The 21,522-nt window shown below is 37.8% G+C and overlaps 1 protein-coding gene across 1 annotated transcript in view; it reads right to left on the reverse strand.

The window, feature by feature from the left end:
* Positions 1-2,375: 2,375 nt before the first annotated feature.
* jak1 (Janus kinase 1) overlaps positions 2,376-21,522 on the reverse strand; it is a 31,336-nt gene continuing 12,189 nt past the window's right edge. The window contains 19 exon segments of the mRNA XM_054602151.1: positions 2,376-4,521; positions 5,310-5,420; positions 5,978-6,036; positions 6,039-6,094; positions 7,551-7,723; positions 7,917-8,041; positions 9,914-10,106; positions 10,505-10,593; positions 11,434-11,584; positions 11,744-11,895; positions 13,771-13,909; positions 14,084-14,211; positions 14,301-14,388; positions 14,562-14,714; positions 14,872-14,981; positions 16,921-17,119; positions 17,955-18,069; positions 19,521-19,678; positions 20,917-21,099. Of these exon segments, the coding sequence (XP_054458126.1) occupies positions 4,402-4,521; positions 5,310-5,420; positions 5,978-6,036; positions 6,039-6,094; positions 7,551-7,723; positions 7,917-8,041; positions 9,914-10,106; positions 10,505-10,593; positions 11,434-11,584; positions 11,744-11,895; positions 13,771-13,909; positions 14,084-14,211; positions 14,301-14,388; positions 14,562-14,714; positions 14,872-14,981; positions 16,921-17,119; positions 17,955-18,069; positions 19,521-19,678; positions 20,917-21,099 (2,502 nt within the window). The 3' untranslated portion in view covers positions 2,376-4,401.

Consider the following 21,522-nt stretch of genomic DNA (forward strand, 5'->3'; position numbering starts at 1 on the left):
TGTTGAAAAACATCATAGTATAGTTTGTTGAAAAAAGTCATAAAAAAGTTAAAGAATAGTATGTTGAAAAAAGTCTTAGTACAGTATGATTAAAAAGTAATTAAAACGTTTAAGTATAGAATGCTGAAAAAAGTCTTGGTATAAGGTTAAAAAAAGTAATTCAGAAGTCATGGTATAGTATGTTAATAAAGGTCATGAAAAGACATACAATAGTATGTCAAAAAGGCATAAAAAGGTGTTGTAATGTATGTAAAAAAGTAATAGCAAACTATTGTGAAGAACGCCAAAAGAGCCATAGGCCATATGTCGAAAAAAAGTCATAAACATTTTTTCAAAAAAAATAACCTGATGAAGGTCTACATACCGAAACGTTGTTACTAAAATATATTTATATGCAAGTGAAGAAGACAGTGTGCGGGGGCTTTTTGTTCTATCGTATAGTATGTTGAAAAATATTCATATGTGGACTAAAACACATTCATATTTTTGTATACTGACAAATTGGTGAATCCAAATGAAAGTAACTCAGAATGTCTCTTAGCTCACCTGCTAGAGCTGATACATCACACAGCAGCCTCTATTTATGACTTCTTTAGACTGATTTTTAGGTTCAAATCCCTCCCTGTCTTTGCAGAATGTAACTGCCTCAATCTAAGTGTTTCCCGACATACACATTTACTATCTTATGAAGGTAAAACAGTAAGTGATTACTATATATAGTCTGTCGAAAAAAGTTAAAACAAAGGTCATGTTATAATATATAAAAAAAAACAAAGTCATGGTATAGTATGTCAAAAAAGTCATACAAAAGTCATAGTATAGTATGTCGAAAATGTCATAAAACAGTCCAAGAATACTATGTTAAAAAAAAGTAATAAAAAGTGATAGTATTCTATGTCAAAAACGGTCATAGTATAGTATGTTGCAAAAAGTCAATAAAAAGACATAATATGGTATGTCAGAACAAGTATTGTAAGTCATAAAAAGAAAAAAACTAATAGTAAAGGATGAAAGAAAAAGTAATAAAAAAGTCATAGTATAAATAATATATCTATACATATATGTTGAAAAATAACAAGAAAACTCAAAGTATGAAATGTCGAAATAAGCCATTTCTATAGTATGTCCAAAAAAGTAATGAAAAGTCATAGTATGGCATATTGAAATTAAAGTGAATAAAAATGAAAGGTTCCAGCTCACCGCAGAGCTCATGAATCATACAGCATATTCAAAGTAGAACTTCATTCTGCTGATGCTGAGATTCAAATCCGACCTATTTTCTTTGCGGAATGTAACGCCCTCTAACTCCCGCCATAAGTATACTATTTAGAAAAAAAGTTGTTGAAAAATTATACTGTAGTATGTCAAAAATGTCATAGTATGTCACAGTAGTATAGTAAGTCAAAAAAAAAGTCATAAGAATTTTTATAGTCATGAGTCATAAAAACAGTCATAGCAAAATGTGTTAAAAAGGTCACTGTATGTCAAAAGACAGTATATATTATTGGAGAACTACCTTGCTCTCCACTACGCCACAGCCGCCCCCTCATGGTATAGTATGTTAATAAAGATCATAAAAAAGTCATACAACAGTATGTCGAAAACACCTCATAAAAGGTCATAATATGGGGTGTCAAAATATGTGGCTGCGGCTGAGGCGCAGTGGAGAGCAGGGTAGTTCTCCAATCAGAGGATCGGTGGGTCGATACCCGGCTTCGGCAGTCCATGTCGATGTGTCCTCGGGCAAAACACTTAACCCCAAGTTGCTCCCGAAGGCTTTGCCATCGGTGTGGACTGAATGTTGTATGAATGTTGTGAATGGATGAATGATATGTAATATAAGCTTTGAACTACTGATTGTAAGTCGCTTTGGATAAAAGCGTCTGCTAAATGACTGTAATGTAATGTCGTGAAAAAGCCATAGAATATTATGTTAAAAAGTAATATAACAGTATGTCATAAAAAGTCATGGTATGGTATGGCAAAAAAAAGTCATAGCATAGTATGTCGCAAAAAGTAAACAAAAAATTCATAGCATAGTTTTTTGAAAAAAGTCATGAAAAACTCATAGCAAGAGTATTTAAAAAAAAAAAAGTCAAAGTATTGCATGTCAAATAAGTCATAGCAGAGTCGGCGTATAGTCGAAAAGAGGCATTAAATATTGACAGAACACAGTATGTGGAAAAGGTTCATAAAAAGCGATAGTATATTATGTTGAATAAAGTTAAAAAGAGTCAAATTAAATGATATATATTATGAAAAAAGTCAAAGTACAGTATTTCATAAACATGTTATAAAAAGGTCATAGTATAGTCAAGTTAAAAAAAAGGAGGAAGTCACTATATTGCATTTGGACTGACAGATGGAACACAACGTACATTGATTTTATTTATTTTTTCATTGTGTATTCATGGATACTTTAACTTCCCATGAGTCATAGTTTCAACAGATTTTTTGAAAAATATATATATTTCTTTTCTCTTATTTTGAGCAGAAGGAATTGTCGTTTACATCACCCTAGTAGAATGGGGACTGAAGCACAACTTCGTTTTTTTTGTTTCCTTCACAGTAAAAGCCATACAGGTAAATCAAGAACAACTGACCACTTCTTGAAATCATGATAATCTACGACTGAGTGGGATTTTGCGGCTCACATCTACTGATGGATTTTAAAACGGATAAAACCCTCTGCTCAAACCATTTCACAGACAAAATACACTTTGATAAATCTTCTGGCATATTGGAGGATTAAAAAGAAAACTTTACAAATAAAATGCACATACATAATCATGACCGTCACTGGAAGAATTGATATAGATGTAACTGAAATAACAAATGAAAATAAAATGCCATGTGCATAATCAATTATTCTTTCTCACTTCAAACCGTGTGCCATCTTTAGTTATCCATTCACAATCGGCAACAATAGCAATTGGCTCTTTTTTTGCACTACTCTGTATAGCATATAGACATTTCATAAAGCATTAGAGAGAAGAAAAGTGAAGGGATACTGCCCTCAAGTGTATCTCACAGGTACTTATCTTAATTTCTCCTTCCGCAACCAACAAGTTAATAAGTGCTGTATATTTGATTTAGTTGACTATTCAGATGCATAATAGATCTTAATTGAAGATTTGTTACATTTGAAAGAACCTAACTTGATTATAGATTATTAACTGAACCACCTCAAACAATCAGAGGACATTAACACAGTCCAAAGATGATTCCTGGTGATTTGAAAAGGATGAAAACACATGGATGATGATTAGAGAGGCAAAACTGTACCAGAAAATATTGTAGATTTTCTGTTCCTGTGCAGATGAAACTCAAACAGTTCCTTCACAGAGAAAGTATCCTCATTTGAGTCTGGTCACTTTGGAGGCTCCGGTTCAAAGTAATTAATCTCTGGAATATTTTCTCAGTTAATTGGTTTATAAAATGCCTGAAAATGGTGAAACGTGCCCGTCACAGCTACCAGAAATCTAAAACACGATGACTTAAACTAAGATTTTAGCTAGACCTACACAGCGAAAAGGAACATTGCTTTCTGGTTGCTGGCTGTAATTAAAAGCTGGTTCTCAGTGACTGCATCTGCACATCATGAACAGAAAATCTATCACAGACTTTGCCATGGCTAAAAGAAATAAAAATCAGGGGATATTCCCCCAAACAGGATTCCAGGAGACAAACAGCTGTGGCACAAAAGGTTGAAAAACCACATCTTCAGCATCTGTATTAATGCCTGGATCCATCCATCCAATAAATTCTCAACATGATTCATCAATAATCCACTCTGTCACACTGTCTTTGTGTCAGTCACACAACCATTTAACTGTTGGTAAGTAGGCTTTTAACAGTTCTTTCTCTGCTCTTCATCTTTCAAGCGTCCATCAGTGAGAGCATTATTACCCTCACACGATCATAAAGGCCTTCGGCACAAATTATAACAGTGACCAGTCCGCCCAAGTTTGACATTTCTGGCACTGCAGAGAGTAAAATCCTTTAGATACACTTGGAAGTCCTTTGTAGATTAAAAGGTCACATTTAGCATGGGCTAAGGCTACAAGATTTGACAGGATTTACTTGTTACAACAAAAAAAAAAAAAACTCTTGCTCACATGAAACATCAGAATAGTTTAACAAACATGAAAAATTAAAAAAGTTAAAATAATGGCAGACTAACATATCAGGCCTCAAAGTGTTTTCATAATTGTGGAAGGTGTAAATATGCAGGTATGAAGGAGCAATGCTTTGTGTGAAGCTCTGATCCTTCAGGACTTTCTCTCAGTACAATGATGCTCCACAAGCAGATACTGATCTGGAGTCAGTTTTGCCGTTCACATCTGGTCCCGAGTCTGCACGCAAAAGTCATTCCCAAAGCCCCGAACAGTTTGAGGAAGTTTAAAGGTTGTTTTGTTTTTGGAACTGTTGCTGCATTTTGGTCAGCTCCTCCACCAGCTGTTTAAATGTGATCCTCAGGTCGGGTGTGGTCTCCCAGCATCTGCGCATCAGCTCGTACACCTGTTAACCATAAATTGTGTTAGACAACAGTAGGAAGTATGTAAAAAAAAGAACACGTATTGCCTGCAGTGTACTCTTTTGACCCAAAATGTCCCTACTTTTCCTTAATTTAAAGTATACTTTAAGTCTTCATGACAAGTGTACTCATAGACTGAAAGAGAGATAGATGTTGTATCCAAGTTTTCTGACTATGAACTTTGTTAAATGTCAGTTATAGCAACCATCACCCACTTTACAAAAAAGATTGGTCAGGTAAACCAACCCGTTCACACCAAGTTTACTGCCATGGCAGAGTTTACTTCTTCTGCCAGAGAACAAGAGGCAGCTTAAGTTTAAGTTGGGACATCAGGCTTACTTTGGACAGTTTTCAACAGGACTAATTATTTTGTAGAAAACTCTTGCCTCTGAGGATTACCCAGAGTAACAAGGATACTGATTCTTGTAAGTGAGTTTCTAAAAGAAATACACATCAAAGCTTCTCCATGTTAAACCCAAGCTATTTTCATGTCTAGATATCACTAGAGGTAAATGAGAACATGTTTTTTTATTTAGGTTCTCTGACAGGAAGTTGATTTTAACATGGAGACCTGCTGAACAAAAGAAGCTGTTACTCTTTCTTTAATCTGTTGCTTCGAACCGACGGCAAAAATGTGAACTAATTTTGATATTCCTCCATATATTATTTTTTTTGCATTTGTTTTTATAAAGAAATACTTCCAAAAAAAAACCATCTAAAAAAGCCAGTGTCCATGTTATTACTGTGTTGTGTTGTTAATTAGAAGACTTACAGCCTCAGGACAGCCCTCAGGACGTGGCAGCCTTCTTCCTTCTGCCAACGCCTTTACCAATCTGATGATAGTCATTTGACCTTGAGTTTTACCAATGATACCAAGGAAGAGCTGTGTGGGGGAAGACAAAGAAGGGTTACAAAATAAACAACATACATGAAATGTCAATACTGGCTCTATTATTCAGGCAGTAAACATGAAAATAAAATCCAGAAAAAATGGACTAGAGACAGATACAAAGTCATTCAGTCCCTGTGGTCCAAATTGAGTAGCTTTTACTTTTAAGCTTCCGTCACATCAGGCCTTTTTAACATTAAATTGACCTGTGCTTGACTTTGTTACTAATAAGTCACATTAGTCAGGATAACCGTTTTCATTCTAAAACTAAGCTCTTAGCGTAGGCACAGGCAGCCCATAATGGAGTCTGTCAGCTGCCATTTTTGGCAAAGACCAACAGCATCTGCTTCATACAAATAACTGTTTGTGTGAGTGTCTAATGCTGTGATGAATTCATTTCTTTATCTCTGCAAGACCAGTACAATATATGTGTTATGTATTTAATGTGGAATAATCATCCAAGCTTCCAAAAATAGCTAAACAAGCCTTAGAAGCATTTCTTGAACGCCTGTGCTAGAGTGAATATAAAAACGAGGGCGCTGCATACTGACCGTCATTGGGCTCTTGGAGGAGTCGCAGTAGGTGATGAGTTCATACATCGTCACCCCAAGGACCAAACATCTGAGGCAAGGTAGAACTTGCAGTGAGTCAGACACTCTGGCGCATACCTTAAAAAATATATAAAAAAGGAAATTAAATATATATTATATAAGTATATCATACCTTCAAATTTAAGAGAAGCCTTACAAATTGAATTTTAAAAGGGAACCATATAGTAAAAAGAGGTCATAGTAATGTCTGTCATGATGTTATGAAAAGTCATAAAAAATGCAAACTATTAAATATCATAAAGAACATAGTATAAATTGTTAATACTATTGTATGTCATAAAAAGTGAGAGTATTATGTCTTAAAAAGTCATAGTATAGTATTTAAAAAATAAATAAATAGTATAGTATGGGATTAAAGACCAAGAGTATGTCATAAAAAAGGTATAGTATTTCATGAAAAGACATAGTAAAGTGTGTCATAAAACAGTGTAGTATAGTATATCTTAGAAAAACTCATAGAACAGTAAATCATAAAAACTGAAGTATAGTATGTCATTAAAGTTGTAGTTCAATAATGTGTTAGTAAGTATAGTGTCACAAAAAACTCCCAAGTCATAGTATAGTAACTCATGCAAAGATGAAGATCAGTATGCCTCATTCGTCCTAAAAGAGTCATAAAAGAGTAAGTCATAAAACGTCATAGTATATTAAGTCATGGTATATTAAGTCATGGTATATTAAGTCATAGTATAGCACAAAAATGTCATGATAAAGTCATAGTACAGTATTTTATACAAAAAATCATAAAGTATATTAAAGCATAAACAATCATAGTATAATATATGTAAAGTATTAAAGTGTGTCATGAAATGTCAGAGTAGGGTTTGTCATAAAAATTGTAAAGAATGTCTTAAAAAAGTCATACCACAGCATTTCATAAAAAAATATATAAAGATATTATAAAAATGTTAAGAAGTCACAGGATAGAATTTCATAAAAAGTCATAACTAGGTACGCCATAAAAATAACATGAAGTCATAGTAAAGCGTGTCAAAAAAGTCATAACATATTATGTATGCCATTACAAGTGTATATAGAATGGCATAAAAATGTCAAACCAAAGTCATAGTATAGTGTCTTGAAAAGTCAGAAAATAGGATGTCATAAATATGTTGTGAATGAGGTCAAAGTGCTACAGACCCAGTGCCTGGTAATTGAACCACCTGCTTCAAACTACTCCACTATTTTCCAGGCTAAGTTCTTTAGCTATACAGTGAAAACTCATCTGACAGCAGAGTCAACATGCTGGATGAAAAGGACTTTTGAATTAAATCCCTTCACCCTTAACCTGATGGTTTTTCCTCCATATTTCTCCTACACAGTATCTGCTTCCTCTATTCACATAATATACATTTGCTTCATCTGGTTCTTTCTATTTCATTTCATTTCGTCTTCCCTCCCCTTTCTATTCTCTCCTTCCTTAGTCAAAGTATCTCTTAACAATGACATCTAGCTAGTAAAGTCTGAGAGAGAAAGAAAGAGCGTTTCTAACTTCCATCCCCTATTGACTCACCAGAAAACCGGGCTGTCGTTTTCATCTTTGACCGTGTAATATCCCTCGTTGTCCTTGATACTCTTGGTGAGGCCAAAATCTCCGATCTTCACCGTCCTCTCGTTTTCCACCAGAACATTTCGGGCAGCCAGGTCTCGGTGAATGTAATGTCGAGATCCCAGATATTCCATTCCCTGAAAATAACAAGAAACATGATAAACAATAAACCACAGTTTTGAAAAGGCAGTCCACAATCATTATCTAAACAGGAAGGGTTGAAACATTTCAAAACATTCGGTGTGCTAGGTTAACCATCTTATTTAACTATATAGTGGTCAGGTGCCTGTTGGTCTGAGGAAACTGCTTTGTGGAAAGAAACTGTGGTACCTTGCATATCTGGACAGTGTAGCTGAGCAAGGTGCTGAGGCTGGTCTTGCTTTTGTTTCTGGGTAGATACTCCTTCAAACTGCCCAGTGGAAGGTACTCCATGATCAGCTTAATGGCCTGACCACCTACAAACAATGTATCAAATAAATGCAATCAGAGGCAGACAGAAATTCATCAGCAGAAATAGTGCTTTAATATATCAATTCAATTCAGTTTATTTTGTATAGCCCAAAATCACAAATTACAAATTTGCCTCAGAGGGCTGTACAATCTGTACACATGCGACATCCTCTCTCCCAGAACCCTCACATCAGGAAAAACTCCCCTAAAAAAAACCTTTAACAGGGAGAAAAAATGAAGAAACCTGTGGGAGAGCGACAAAGGAGGGATCCTTCTCCCAGGATGGACAGAAGGATCTATCTGGTGTAATGCATCCAAGCGCTGGACATTAAGAGTTTAAAATACCTTAAAAAGGTATAGACCGAACTAACTCCTATCAAGATGTATAAAAACGTATTTTGCCCACTACCGCAGCAGCAACAATCCATAAATTCTTTGGTTTATTTGACATAGTTTGGCATGCCAAGATGCCACCAAAACGTCTGAAAGTATGACTATACTACACGTCTGTGGTGCCTGCTAAAAATGCAAAGGTGTTGGCATTTTACGCAACTGAATTCTTCCATTCACATGATAGGTATTGAATAGACAAAACAGATTATCAAATGAAGCACTCTATTGGTATCTGTATCACTTTAAGGGTACTGGTATTGTAATTTGAGTAACGGTACCAAGCCCTAATTGCCATGACATTTAAGTTACAGAGCAAGTGTCTGCTTTTCTGAAAAATAATAATGGGATATATGTAAAATCCAGCCTTGTTTACCAACATTTACCACTGTAAGTGTACCAAGACAGGAAAAAGGGTAGCAACTTGAGAAACAGGTTGAATTACTTTTCATTTGTGCTGTGGATGAAAGATTTTATTGTCCAGATGTTTTGTGAGTCTTTAAGGATTAAGGAGAGACCTTCAGAGAAGCGGTATGTGTTTTACAGTTAGTGTTGAAGATTTAGATTTAATTATTTTTGGAGAAATTGGATGCTTAAGTCTGGGACTCTTATGTAATTAATGGTAGCACATGAGATGCACAAACTGGGGCAATATAGATGAAGTCTTATTTGGGTTTATGTGTAATGTTGGATCCCTGGATAAAAATACAATCCTATCACTGAAATGCCTGCGTAGAATTTGTGCATTCAACTTTATGACACTAAGCTACACATTAAGTGACACCTCCCCTTGACGGCAACACATCTGTGCGTAAGCTGCTCTAGAATGAACATTATGGTTTGGATGACCAATGAAGGGGGTACAGTATGAGAAGAGTTTCATATACAAGTGCTTTACTAGAACTGGCAACTAGAATTAAGAGGCACCAAAGATTCTTACTCTGCTTTTTAACATAATCCTGACATTAATTTATCATGCTTTTAGTTTGAAAGCTAAACCACCAACGCTTCATTTTCTGGTTTAATATACGAGTACAGGTGATTGGTCATGTGCCTTTTTATGCACAGAGCACATCGTTTCATCATTACAGTACCAGTCACAAGTTTGGACACACCTTCTCATTCAATGGTTTTTCTTTATTTTTATTTTTTTCTACATTTCAGATTAATATTGAAGACATCCAAACTATGAAAGAACACATATGGAATTATGTGGTAAACAAACAAATGCTCAACAAACCAGAATATGTTTTAGATTTTAGATTCTTCAAAGTAGTTGAATGAGAAGGTGTGTCTAAACTTTTGACTCGTACTGTACATGTCTTATACACCTTAAACATACTTAACCCTCCAGTAAACTACATCTAGATGAGTGACTGGAGCAAATGTCCAACAACACACACATGGGTTTCTATTTGTTTGCAACTGAATACACAAATGAATAATGTCAATGTTTACTTTTGTGCATGCACTCTTTTCCATCTTACCTTCCTCTTGGCAGATGCCCTTGTATTTGACAATGTTTTCATGGTAGAGTGCCTTCAGGATGTCGATCTCACGCGAGAGGTTGTTGCCCTGCTCCTCCCGGTTCTCAGGTTTTAGGGATTTAACTGCCACCAGCTCCCCTGTTTTATCACCCCGAGGATCATAACGACACAGCTCCACCTTTCCAAAGTGGCCCTGCATTAGAAACATGGGAGAAATGTCAGTTAACAACTAGTCTACCTTTCGTGGAACTAGTTGTTTCTCATCATTGCCTATAGTCCTTAAGTTCTGCATCTGGTGTTGCTCATCTTTGGTCTGTAGATAGCATAAATAGATAGATAGTATTTATTTTATTGTATTTACATCCCTACAGATTGTTTTAGGTTATGAAGGACCACAATAATTGTCATACTGAACTGTAAAAAAAGACCCATATTTACTACTGATAACTTCTACTAGGTTAATATAAATTAAATGCAAAATATTTACCAATGCATGTTAACTAAATGGCCAAGTCGTTTTAAATTCACATTTAGAAATTGATCATTCTTATAAACAGTAAAATCAGCAATAGAGGTAGACAAACAGGTTACCTCTCCCAGATCTCTGATCTTCTTAAGGAATCTCTTTTCAAACATGGTTGGGTCCACCTCCGGTGTAGGCTGGGGTTTTATAGATGGGTCTGGGAGATGCAAAAATAAACATTTACATTAAACACGTTTGGTAAAACATCTCCTTTTTTTCAACATAAGCACACCTGCGTCATAGGAAGTCTATTGTGGTTGACAGCGTCAAAGTTTTCACCAGAATTTTCTGTGGTTATGTAACTGTCTGCGTGTTCTGGTTTAAACACAAATGGCTACTCTTAGTAGTAAAAATGAATCACTCAAGCTAGACTCATTCTGCTTCACCATAAACAACAATTACAAATAGTTTATTTAATAAAAACAGTTGTTTTCACTGAATTGTTAAACTTTTTAAAGTGCCATTTATAGTAGATTGATATTATAGTTAAGGTGATTTTGTTGATGTCTTGGGATTTTAATATAAGGTCAATGAGGTAAAAAGATTTAAGCTTTTAGCTTTGGTAAGACTGACTGCATTTTCCAATTCTGTCCAGAAGGTGGAAGAACAGAGTCTCTAATGTTGCCATGGGGCCCAGCTGAGGGGCAGATCAGTGAAAATGCACCCAGTGAACTTCCTCATGAACATCTGAGTTGAGTAAACAACGCTCTCTCTCTCTCTCTCTCTCTCTCTCTCTACAGCTTACTGGGTTGCTGCTAGGTGAGATACAAAACATGCAAAACATTCAAAAACAGATCCTATTCTAACTGTCGATAACGGCTATGACTTTTTTAATCCTGTACCTGTTTTTAGTGAATTGTATATAGGTCTAACATGTTTTGGAAACAGATTATTGGCAAGAAAACTGCTTACATGCAGAAAAATAAATAAAGACCATATTTGCACCCTCCCCATTATATGAAAATACCTGACATACTGTATAATGTGAAATACATACTCTTTTCTATTAGCATGTCCATGTCTCTGACAATAGCCCTGAAGAAAGGTCTCTTCTTGGGGTCGTAGGTCATGCAGTGGGTCATCAGTTGAGCCAGCTCTCTGCAGTCTGGGGTGGCCAGTTGGCACTCAGTTTCATAAAACCTCTCCTTCTGCTCAGCACAAAGAAATAAATACATATGAATGAGGAGGTGCATAAAAAACGCAATGTGATCATTGATGTGTGATGGTGGACAGGGGAGGTGAAAAAGGGAAAAACTGGAATAACAAGATACAATGTGTCACACAATTGTTTTGTTTGTGCCCTCTACCTCTGTGAGTTTCTTGTCTTTAAGGGGGACCTCTCCATCATAGCAGATCTCCCACAGGGTGGTACCAAAGCCCCACTTGTCAGCTGCGACGCTTAGGGAAGACGCGCTCTTCACACACTCCGGAGCGATCCATGGGATACGATGCACACACTCTGCAGAGGCAGACAATGTCGGCCTTAGCAACAGTGGATCATTTACTGGTAGGTACACATTGTTTTGGTGTCTTTGTAAAAACAGAAGTGGTTTTAGTGCGAAATACAGAACACAAAAATTCTGGATTGCAATGATGTTTGACAAATCTTACGTGAAGATGAGTGATAACACCTTCAAAGGAAATATTTGCCCTTTAAGATGTGATAATGAGAATGTTTCCTCAGATATTAACATGTGTGATGTACAGACAGATGTACAGACTTGTACATCACACATGTGTTTTTAACAAGTGAGGAAAACATTTACTCGTTCATATCGAACATATTTCTCTAATTTTGTAATCTCTCTTTATATATGGCATTAGTTTGGCATTAGTTTAGTCAATTGGTAGTTTAGTTTAGTTTATCCATATCTCTGATTAATCCACATAATTTGTCTCAGGATAGAGAGTAATGCATGTTATTGATAGTATATTTGGTCAATATGATCACTTTGACCAAATGTTAACAAACTATCTCCTTTTAAACTTAAAACTATATTTGGAATGAATTGTTAGAGCAATAGATCTGAGCCAACATACTCGCACCATGCTCCAATACCAGGAACTAACAATGAAATTCAGTACAGCTCTGACAGGTTGACCTGGCAGGCATCTGGCTTAAAATGTTGACTGACTGCATCCACTGAATCTAAAAAGCCTTGTGCTCGGGTGGCTGAAATATAGTCTGACTGGAAGACAGGCTAACTGATTGGCTGACCTCCATGTTTGTTTTTTTGGCTCCACAAATCCATAATATCAGTTGAGCGGAGTATGTTAGTGAGTGCATGCAGCTTAGACTGGAACACAGGACTGACTGGAGGGAAAGAGGAGGAGGAGTAAAGAGGAGAACACGCACTGAAGGGGCTGAATGGAGTGAAGGGGGAAGATGGAGACAAAAATGGCAGCGGGGAAGGGGATAATTGAGAATACGAAAAAGAGAAAAAAGACAGAGAGTAATGAATGGATATGAGAGCAATTAGAGATTGCTGGGAACAAGAGAAAAGCACTCCCAGTGGGTTTCTCAGCACTTTACCCACTATGTGTTCAATCAAATCTATATACAAGGACATCGATGTGTAACTGGAAGACCTATTGTTCTGCAAATTGATGGAGGAGAAGAAGAAATGTAAAGAGTTCTGGGAACGAAAAAGGGAGGGGGGAGCATTCCCAGGGGCGTGCTCCGATGAACATTTGCAGAGAGACATTTCCAGTTTGTCCAGTGGTTTGCGGATCCATCTGTGCAGCCACACTGTGTTTATACCACACAACTTCCAGCTCTTATAGACAAAACAGAAATATGAGGCGGCCATTTGAGGGGAACTGTGCAATCTGAGAAACGTCCTTATTATTGTGCCATTTTCCCTGAACCCAGATTTAGCTTTTACAAAACATATTACAGTCTGAGAGGGAAATCTTTCCGATGCAATGTGTATTGATTATGCGACAAATTTGAGTCCTATTGCTGATAATCTCTGCTTGGTTGGAAGCTTGATCGGAAATCCAACTCAAGACAGGGCAGTGCAAAAGAGGAGCTACGTCATCATCAGACTTTCTACCTGGCAGAGAAGCTTCAAGTTGCATTAAGTTTAAATGCGTTTGTGGCATTTTGTGCGTTCTCATTTTGGTTTCACTGTCATTTACAGCTGACTGGGAAAGAAAGAGGAAGTAATTGTGAAATTTTCCATGGTAGCTGTTTTGTAACCATTTAGGTTTCACTTTTAGTAACCCAGATAGAGAGAGAGAGAGAGAGAGAGAGAGAGAGAGACAGAGAGAGAAAGAGAGAGAAAGAGAGAGAGAGAGAAAGAGAAAGATTATGAGTTTACTTTGTACTCACCCTCTCTGGATAGCACTGTGATTGGTATTCCTGGGTCACTGAGCTTGATGAAGGGCCATCCTTCATCAGTGTCCAGTCCATCCCTGGCAAGCAGGATGTTTTTGGCACACACATAGCCATGGACTAGCTTTTTGTCCTCCTACAAACACACACACAAAGCAAAACAAATCTATGAGTCCATAAACAAGAGGGAAGACCTAGAGACTTGGTTAATAAATATGTATCTAACATGCTACAGGTCATCTTAAGGATGCATACAACACTTATATGCTTACAGGCCTATAGTTTGTGTGTATGTGTTTTCCTGTCTCACCAGGTAGCTGAGAGCTGAGGCCAGCTGCTTGGCCACCTGGAACTTCCACGGTGTGGTGAGTGGGCTCTGCTGTCTCCTCATAAATAAGTCCAGTGGTCCTAGCTGGACATACTCTTCAACCATGATATCTGTTCCACACAAACACAAAGAGACAAAAGGTCTTTGAAACAGCCCCACACTCTTATAAACATGAACGCAGTTGTTAAAATGTACTTACTCTCCTGGTGGCGAACACACACTCCATACAGCAGCACTATGTGTTTATGAGACACTTGTCGCATCATGCTGGCTGTTTCGAAGAAGGCCTGTCCACAAAAGACAAAGACAACTCAATGCAAAGCAAATTACAGAAATGTGTTTGGTCTGGTAAGATTTAGAAACATCTTGCTGCTTATACATTTTAGTATGGTGAGATATTCCAGAATGGTTGTAGTCCTAATAAGAAAAGGATTGTGCAAGATATATCATTTTGTCTCACCAGGGAGATGTCCCTGTGTCCAGAGCCCAGCACCTTCAGGACCACCTTGACCTCCTGGAAGGATGCGTAACCTGCATCCTCCTCCTCCTCACTCTTCACCCTCAGTGTGCCTGTGTAGATGTTGGTTCTTGTGCCAAGTCCAAGGTGCTCCTCCTGGTTGAACAGCAGGAAAGAAATGGTTACATACAGTATCCAAACTACTGTATTTGGAGAGTTTTGCATCTTTCATCTTTACATCTACAGACATCCATTATAAGCACTGCATTTCCGTCACATCATTGGGGCCAGACATGAAGATGAGTGGGTGTACCTGTTCAATCTCTTCCTTGAGAATGCGGTGGAAGCTGAGCTGACTCTCCTGCATGGGTGTCTGATGGGCCGGTGCTCTATCTTTAGTGACCACCAGCAGGTTAGAAATCTCTGCAACACAAACAAACACACACACACACACACACACACACACACACACACATTTAAAAAGGGCCATACCAGTGTTTTTGTATGAAGTGCATACTACAAAGTATGACCATTTTCATGAAGACATTTTCAAAAGTATGATAGTGTTTTGGATTGTTCTTTGTTAAAATTAAGCTGTAGAGACTTGACAATTCCCTCAACAAGAATGTTATGTCTGCTTCTGTTGTTGTCAAGGTCATGTTATTGTAACACTGTAGAAAGTTTAGATTGATTTGAACATTCTGCACTGCATTCACACAACAACCACAAACAAAAACGTGTTTACATGTGGTTAAAAAAAGCTCTCAGTAACAACGTCAATGTGGCAATGATGTGGACACCTTTCCAGGTTGGGTTGCCAGACTGATTCAGTTTATTCTAGTATATACAGAGCTTTGTGTGGGAGGATAAAGACAAAATGTTTCTTTGTGCCTGTTACGGTACCATACGTGCTTGCGTGTTTACATGCGTGTGTCTGTGGGTGTCTAATGTTTTGTCTAAACCAGCGCACTGTGGTTTATAGGGGGTGAGAGAATCTTCACTCAATCAGCATCACCCTACATTCATCGTCTGTGACATGCAATGTGAGTTTTTTTTTGCTAAACCCACGTATTACACAGCACCCACTCCTTAAACCCTTCATAGTGTCTAACACTCAGCCAGCATGGTCCAATTTAAACTTGCTCATTTAAAAAAATCCAGCTGCACACAATGACCCAAACCATGTGGTACTTCTTACACCCATCTGCCATTAAATACTTACTGTATATTATTTTCACAACAGTTAAAAATCATGCATAGACCCACAACACTAGTAAAAGTAAATTGTTTGTATCATATTCTCAGGTTTGTGGGGATACCAGTGTTTTACTATGTAACAAAAAGGTTGTATAACTCATCATACATATCTTAACAGAGAAAAACAATACAGCACTTCAGTCTCATATGATAATAATAAAAACCACACTGCCTCGACGAACATAAACAGCTCAAAACATCCATGCACACATGGCTCCACCTTTTCCTGAGTGAAGTAAATACAAGAGTGCTAGTTTGGCTCCGGAAACCCACATTTACAACTTTCTTCCTCCCTGACACCATTTCACACAGACACACACACATTGTTTATGCTAGCTTCGGTTACCCTCAGTTAGCAAGGAACGCACGCATGCACGCACGCACGCACACACACACTGTTTATGCCAGCTTCAGTTACCCTCAGTTAGCAAGTCTCTCTCTCTCTCTGTCTCTCTCTGTCTGTCTCTCTCTCTCTGTCTCTCTGTCTCTCTGTCTCTGTGTGTGTGTAAAGGGCAACTCCACTCTAAATCTTGTATGGAGGGAACGCTTTGCTTCACGGACCTCTGTGGGTGGGAGTTTTATGTCTGTTAAACTTCTGACCCTGCCCAACAGGTGTGGTATGTTGTATGTGTTACCACACCCAGCTGTGATGTAGCATTACACAAAAAAGTGCATAGAGATACTGCACAGTGTGTGGACTCAGGATGCTGAGATTGCTAGATGCCAGAGGAAGCAGGAGTTTCAGTATGCTGTAGCATTTATGTGTGACACAGAAGACTGGGTAAAAAAGTGTTTTTCTTAAGCATTTGTTGTTGCGCCTTTCACGGAGGACCTTAAAGTCATAGTATCAATCAACCTTAGCCACGAGCAGGAACAATTATTTGGGGAATATGTTCTTTTCACAACCATCAAAATAGACAGATTTCTCATTTATAATAAATTAAGGGTGAACGTACTGCAGGCAGGATAGAAAAAATGTTGCAACAACCCTTTTACATTACATAATTTAAAGTTCCTAAAAAGCATAGTAACTTCAGAATGCAGGTCTGTGCTGAGCCTGTTCTTGCCACGTTTTTTTGTAGCACTGTAGTAGGATTAAGTTTACCTCTAGGCTGTGGAGGGCAGCAGCGCAGCAGCTGGAACTGGAGGTTGTCGGTGCGAAGGCTTTGGCCCTCCAAGTGCTCCAGCAGTTCAAGGAGAGTGGTTCGGAACGTCTCAGTGCCGTGCAGGCGGAACCCATTGGAGGTCACCTCAATCTGGAAGTTCTTATACTGACGCAAAGGACGAGACTCACTCAGGTCAATCTGGATGCAGAGAGAGAGAGAGAGAGAGAGAGAGAGAGAGTTTTTTAACCGGAACATGACAAACCTAAAAGGGACATGAGACTTAAGGAGAGATCGAATGAGCAAGCAAATTTTAGATAAGGAGAGGAAAAAAAAATGTAATAGGGAATATTACATTAAATTGGGAGGAGCAGGGAAGAACAGATAGTGGGAGTGTAAGGAAAAATGTTTAATGAACTAAAGCTGATGTCAATATCTTAGAAATAATATAAAACAGAGGTCATGTGTTTATGTTTTTAAAAATCATATCTATACTGTTTGCTTTTGTTTCCTTATCTAAAAAGGTTCTGTTAAAGCTCTGCAGACACATGCAAACACCACAGAAATGTGTCACTACCATATTAAACTAACTTGTATTCAGTCCTAATGTAAACCTTAACATGAACAGTGGCAAAGAATACCCAGTGGGTCAGCTTTCTGTGTGTGTGTGTGTGTGTGTGTGTGTGTGTGTGTGTGTGTGTGTGTGTGTGTGTGTGTGTGTGTGTGTGTGTGTGTGTGTGTGTGTGTGTGTGTGTGTGTGTGTGTGTGTGTGTGTGTGTGTGTGTTTCCTCCGATACTGACTCATAAAACTGAATTGCACTGTTAGAGACCTTAAATAATCTAAGCATCATGTAATCCAATACAAAACAAGCCGACAATATTTGGTTTGGTGCTTCTGTGGGTCTAAATATCTGTGTCATGCCCTCTGGTTGGTGAGTAACCTGCACCAAACCTTTTTCCAGTACATCACTGGCATGCTAGACATTATCTAGACAGATTGCAGATTCCTAAAACCTAATGAATAAGTCTACTGTACCTCATTGCAGACCACAGTGATGATAATGTACTCGTATTCAGTGCAGCTCCAGCGGAGGATGTACGCGCCCTCCGTATTGCCCTCCAGACGCAGCTTGTGGATTGCATACTCCGTGCTGGGGAGGGGAAAACGCAATGAATGGGGGCAGTAATAATGCCATCATTTGTGTGTGTGAATGCGTCTGTGAGTGAGTGTGTACCTCTGTGCATTTCCACGGCTTATCTCACATTAAAGTATAACACATTAAGTGTAAACTGCATAATAAGTCCATATGGCTGCATGCTCAAGGACCTCTGAAGGTTCACACTTTCTCCCAAAAACTTTCATTGCCTGTTTTATGCTGCCATTGACAGCCTGCTGACTCCTCGATCACTACTCTACTCTTTTGTTTTGGTAAGATTGTATGCAACGACGTCGCGCCAGTTGCTTGCATAGATCTCTATTTATTTTTGTATTCGAATGAAGTGTTTTTTACGATGCCTAACAACCCATTAGTGGTTAGCCAATTGTGAATTGTATCCACTTAATCACACAAAACAGCAGTGGTTGTTGCACACACCTTGAGATGATATGCACTCCACTGAGAGCACCTTTCTATTTTTTTGTTTTCCCTCATACATTCGTGACTAAAGCATTTTCCCTGATTTATATTGATTCATTTTGTGTAAAACTTTTTGAAATGAAAACTAAAGAAATAATAAACAACAAAACTCCACTGATTTGTCAGAAGCAGTAACAAAATCGACATTAAGACAATCTTTAAATTGCTTTAATGGAAAGGTTGCTTAACAAGATGTGTTAACTATTAGGAAGACAACAGTCTTAATTAAAAAAACATTAATTAAGGCTGACTTTAAAATGCAGAGTGAGATCTCTGTGCAGGTAGGAGGCTGACAAGGCATGGGCAGTTGAAAATGAAGGTCTGTAACCGATTTTTTATGATAAATATATGTAATAATATGACTGCCTGTGTCCATTACCGTATTGAAATCATTTGAGGTTGGCGGGCCAGAAAATCACTTCATCACTGTCACACATCCCCATGCTCCAACGATGCTTGGTCGTGCACCTCTGAATTTTTGTTACTAAGAGCCCACTGCACGCTTTTCAGGCATGACTGTCACAAATAGTTACTTATAAAAGCACTACTAACATGTCTATTTTACAAAGATGGACTATTAGTTTTTAAATACTTCAGAAACAGGAGTCTTAAAATCTACATTTGAGTAAATACTTTGACAGCCAAATTAAATTGCTTACTGGTTATCAAACTGTCATTTCGTTTAAAACATGAAATACTGGTCCTCTTTCTCTACAGGGATTGCATAAAGGCGATTAAGTATGTACATGAATATGACATACGAGTGCATTGAGGACGTTGGTTTATGGCGTTTTGTTTTTATGACCTATAGCATTTCGGATAATACTGCAACGAACAGTGCGTTGATCATAAACGCCTTTGTACTCGCAGCTTGCCCGCCATCTTATACTTGCACGAGTGTTGTATTGAGGAATCAGGAACATGCGTATATACACATTTACACCAATAAAACTGCCAGTACAAACCAGATGGGTCCATGGCAGCCGTTGTTTATGTTGTCCACCACTGAAGCAGGGGCCACCTCCTTGCACAGGAAGTGGTGGGCATCCACCGTCAGCCTGAAGTACCCATCCACGAGGGCTGCAAAGGACAGAGCCTTACCCTTAGAGGCCATTTGCAACTCCTGAAAAGAGAAGAGACAGGGACAGAGTGGAGGGAGGGAAGACGTGACAAAGAATCAGAATAGGAGCTTTTATAAAGCCACAATACTCCAGAGGGCTATCTAAAAGGGCGGTGATGTATTATAAAACAAAAAATCCATCTTAATGGTGATGCATGATATCACCATTAGTCAAGGCTAATAAGATGAAGCAAAAGACAGGCTCTGCCTCAACATGATGTGAATCAAAACAAATGTGGCGCAGAGGGTGCTTTCACACCTGAAGCTTGGTTTATTTGGTCAGGACCAAGGGAAGACATGATACATTGTTTCAATTTAGTTCTGGTTGGTTACTGTTCATATCTACTTTTTACAAATTAACCAGAGGAGTAAATAGGAAGCTATTCACACTGACAGGTAACTCGTTGATGGACAGCAATTGTCATTCTGCATCATCAATGCAATATCAGGACCATAGGACCCACAAGGGGGAATCAAATTCCCGTGACTGACAAGTTTACGCAGCACTTTAATGCTTCTGATGTATGTATGTATTTATTCTTTGATTATTAACTGATTATAAGCCTTATCAGTGTTATCGTACTGCAAATCTACCGCATTTTATATTGATTGTAGAGACAGGACTGTACAAAAGCCCCTTTGCGGGCTACCAGATGAAAGGTGCGAATGCATTTTGCGAACGTTGTGGAGCATCATTAGGGGTATCACTGTCAAAAACGTTTTAATGGAATAACCGAAGTGACAGAGTACCCAGATGTGAATACCATCACAGTAGTTTTAACAGCTTTTGATTCATGGAAAATACAATTGCTCACATGCTTATATACATGGCCTTATGTACAGATCAATAAGATTTCTTCCTGAACAGATTTCAAGATCAGCGGAAGGAGTTATTAGTAGTTTAGCTTTTAAAATGATGCTAAAATCACAAATCAACTAACACAAAGTCATGAGGTTGATTTGTTTGCTTTCGCACCACAAACGAACCGCACCAGAGTCCTCTTAGTGGGGGACCAAGACCAGGACCTCAGGCAGTTCTCGGTTCAGTTGTTTGGTCATACGAGCCCGAATGAACCGTACTAAGCAGTCAAACTGCCCCGAGTTCATTTAAACAGATCAGCTTCGGTGTTAAAGCACTCTCACAAAAGGTATTTACTTAACGTGTTGGTTTAAGGCCAACGCCAACAGTGTCACATGGATTTTGTACAATTAATTCTTGCTATTTGATGTGTTTGCCTCACCATCCTCTTGTTGTCCTGTCTATAGATGGTGACCGTTGCCTCTTTGATGACAGTGTGTGTGATCTCATGGAAGTCACAGAACACCACCAAGCCGTCATTCGTTTCTGTCTTTTTGTCATTTTTCTGTTTTCCATCCATCTTGTTCTTCTTTGACTTGCCCTTTTCTTTGATGATCCCAGTTGGCTATTTAAAAGATATTCAAACACATGTACACACAAAATTTATGAAAGAAAGCACAAGTATTTTTCAAATAATATTGTCATCTAAAAGTACTGCAATGACCATAACAAGGTTGATCATCACATTTTGTCAAGTTATCTCAAGCATTAATTATTAAATACTGTAACAAAATAAAGACAACTGTACTGCTCTTCTCAAGTAATTCTGGCGTCAGTAGCAACTATATATATAACACTATAGTGTTATATAGTTATATATATATAAAAACTATATATATATATATATATATATATATATATATATATATATATATATCAATTTTGTAAAAAATGAATGTAAAATAATAATAATAATAATAATAATAATAGTAAAATGTTTTTTTTTCCTTTACTACGTTTGTTTGTAACGGTCTATTTATCTGAAACT

The sequence above is a fragment of the Anoplopoma fimbria genome, chromosome 8, assembly GCF_027596085.1.
Source record: "Anoplopoma fimbria isolate UVic2021 breed Golden Eagle Sablefish chromosome 8, Afim_UVic_2022, whole genome shotgun sequence".
Lineage (NCBI taxonomy): Eukaryota > Metazoa > Chordata > Actinopteri > Perciformes > Anoplopomatidae > Anoplopoma > Anoplopoma fimbria.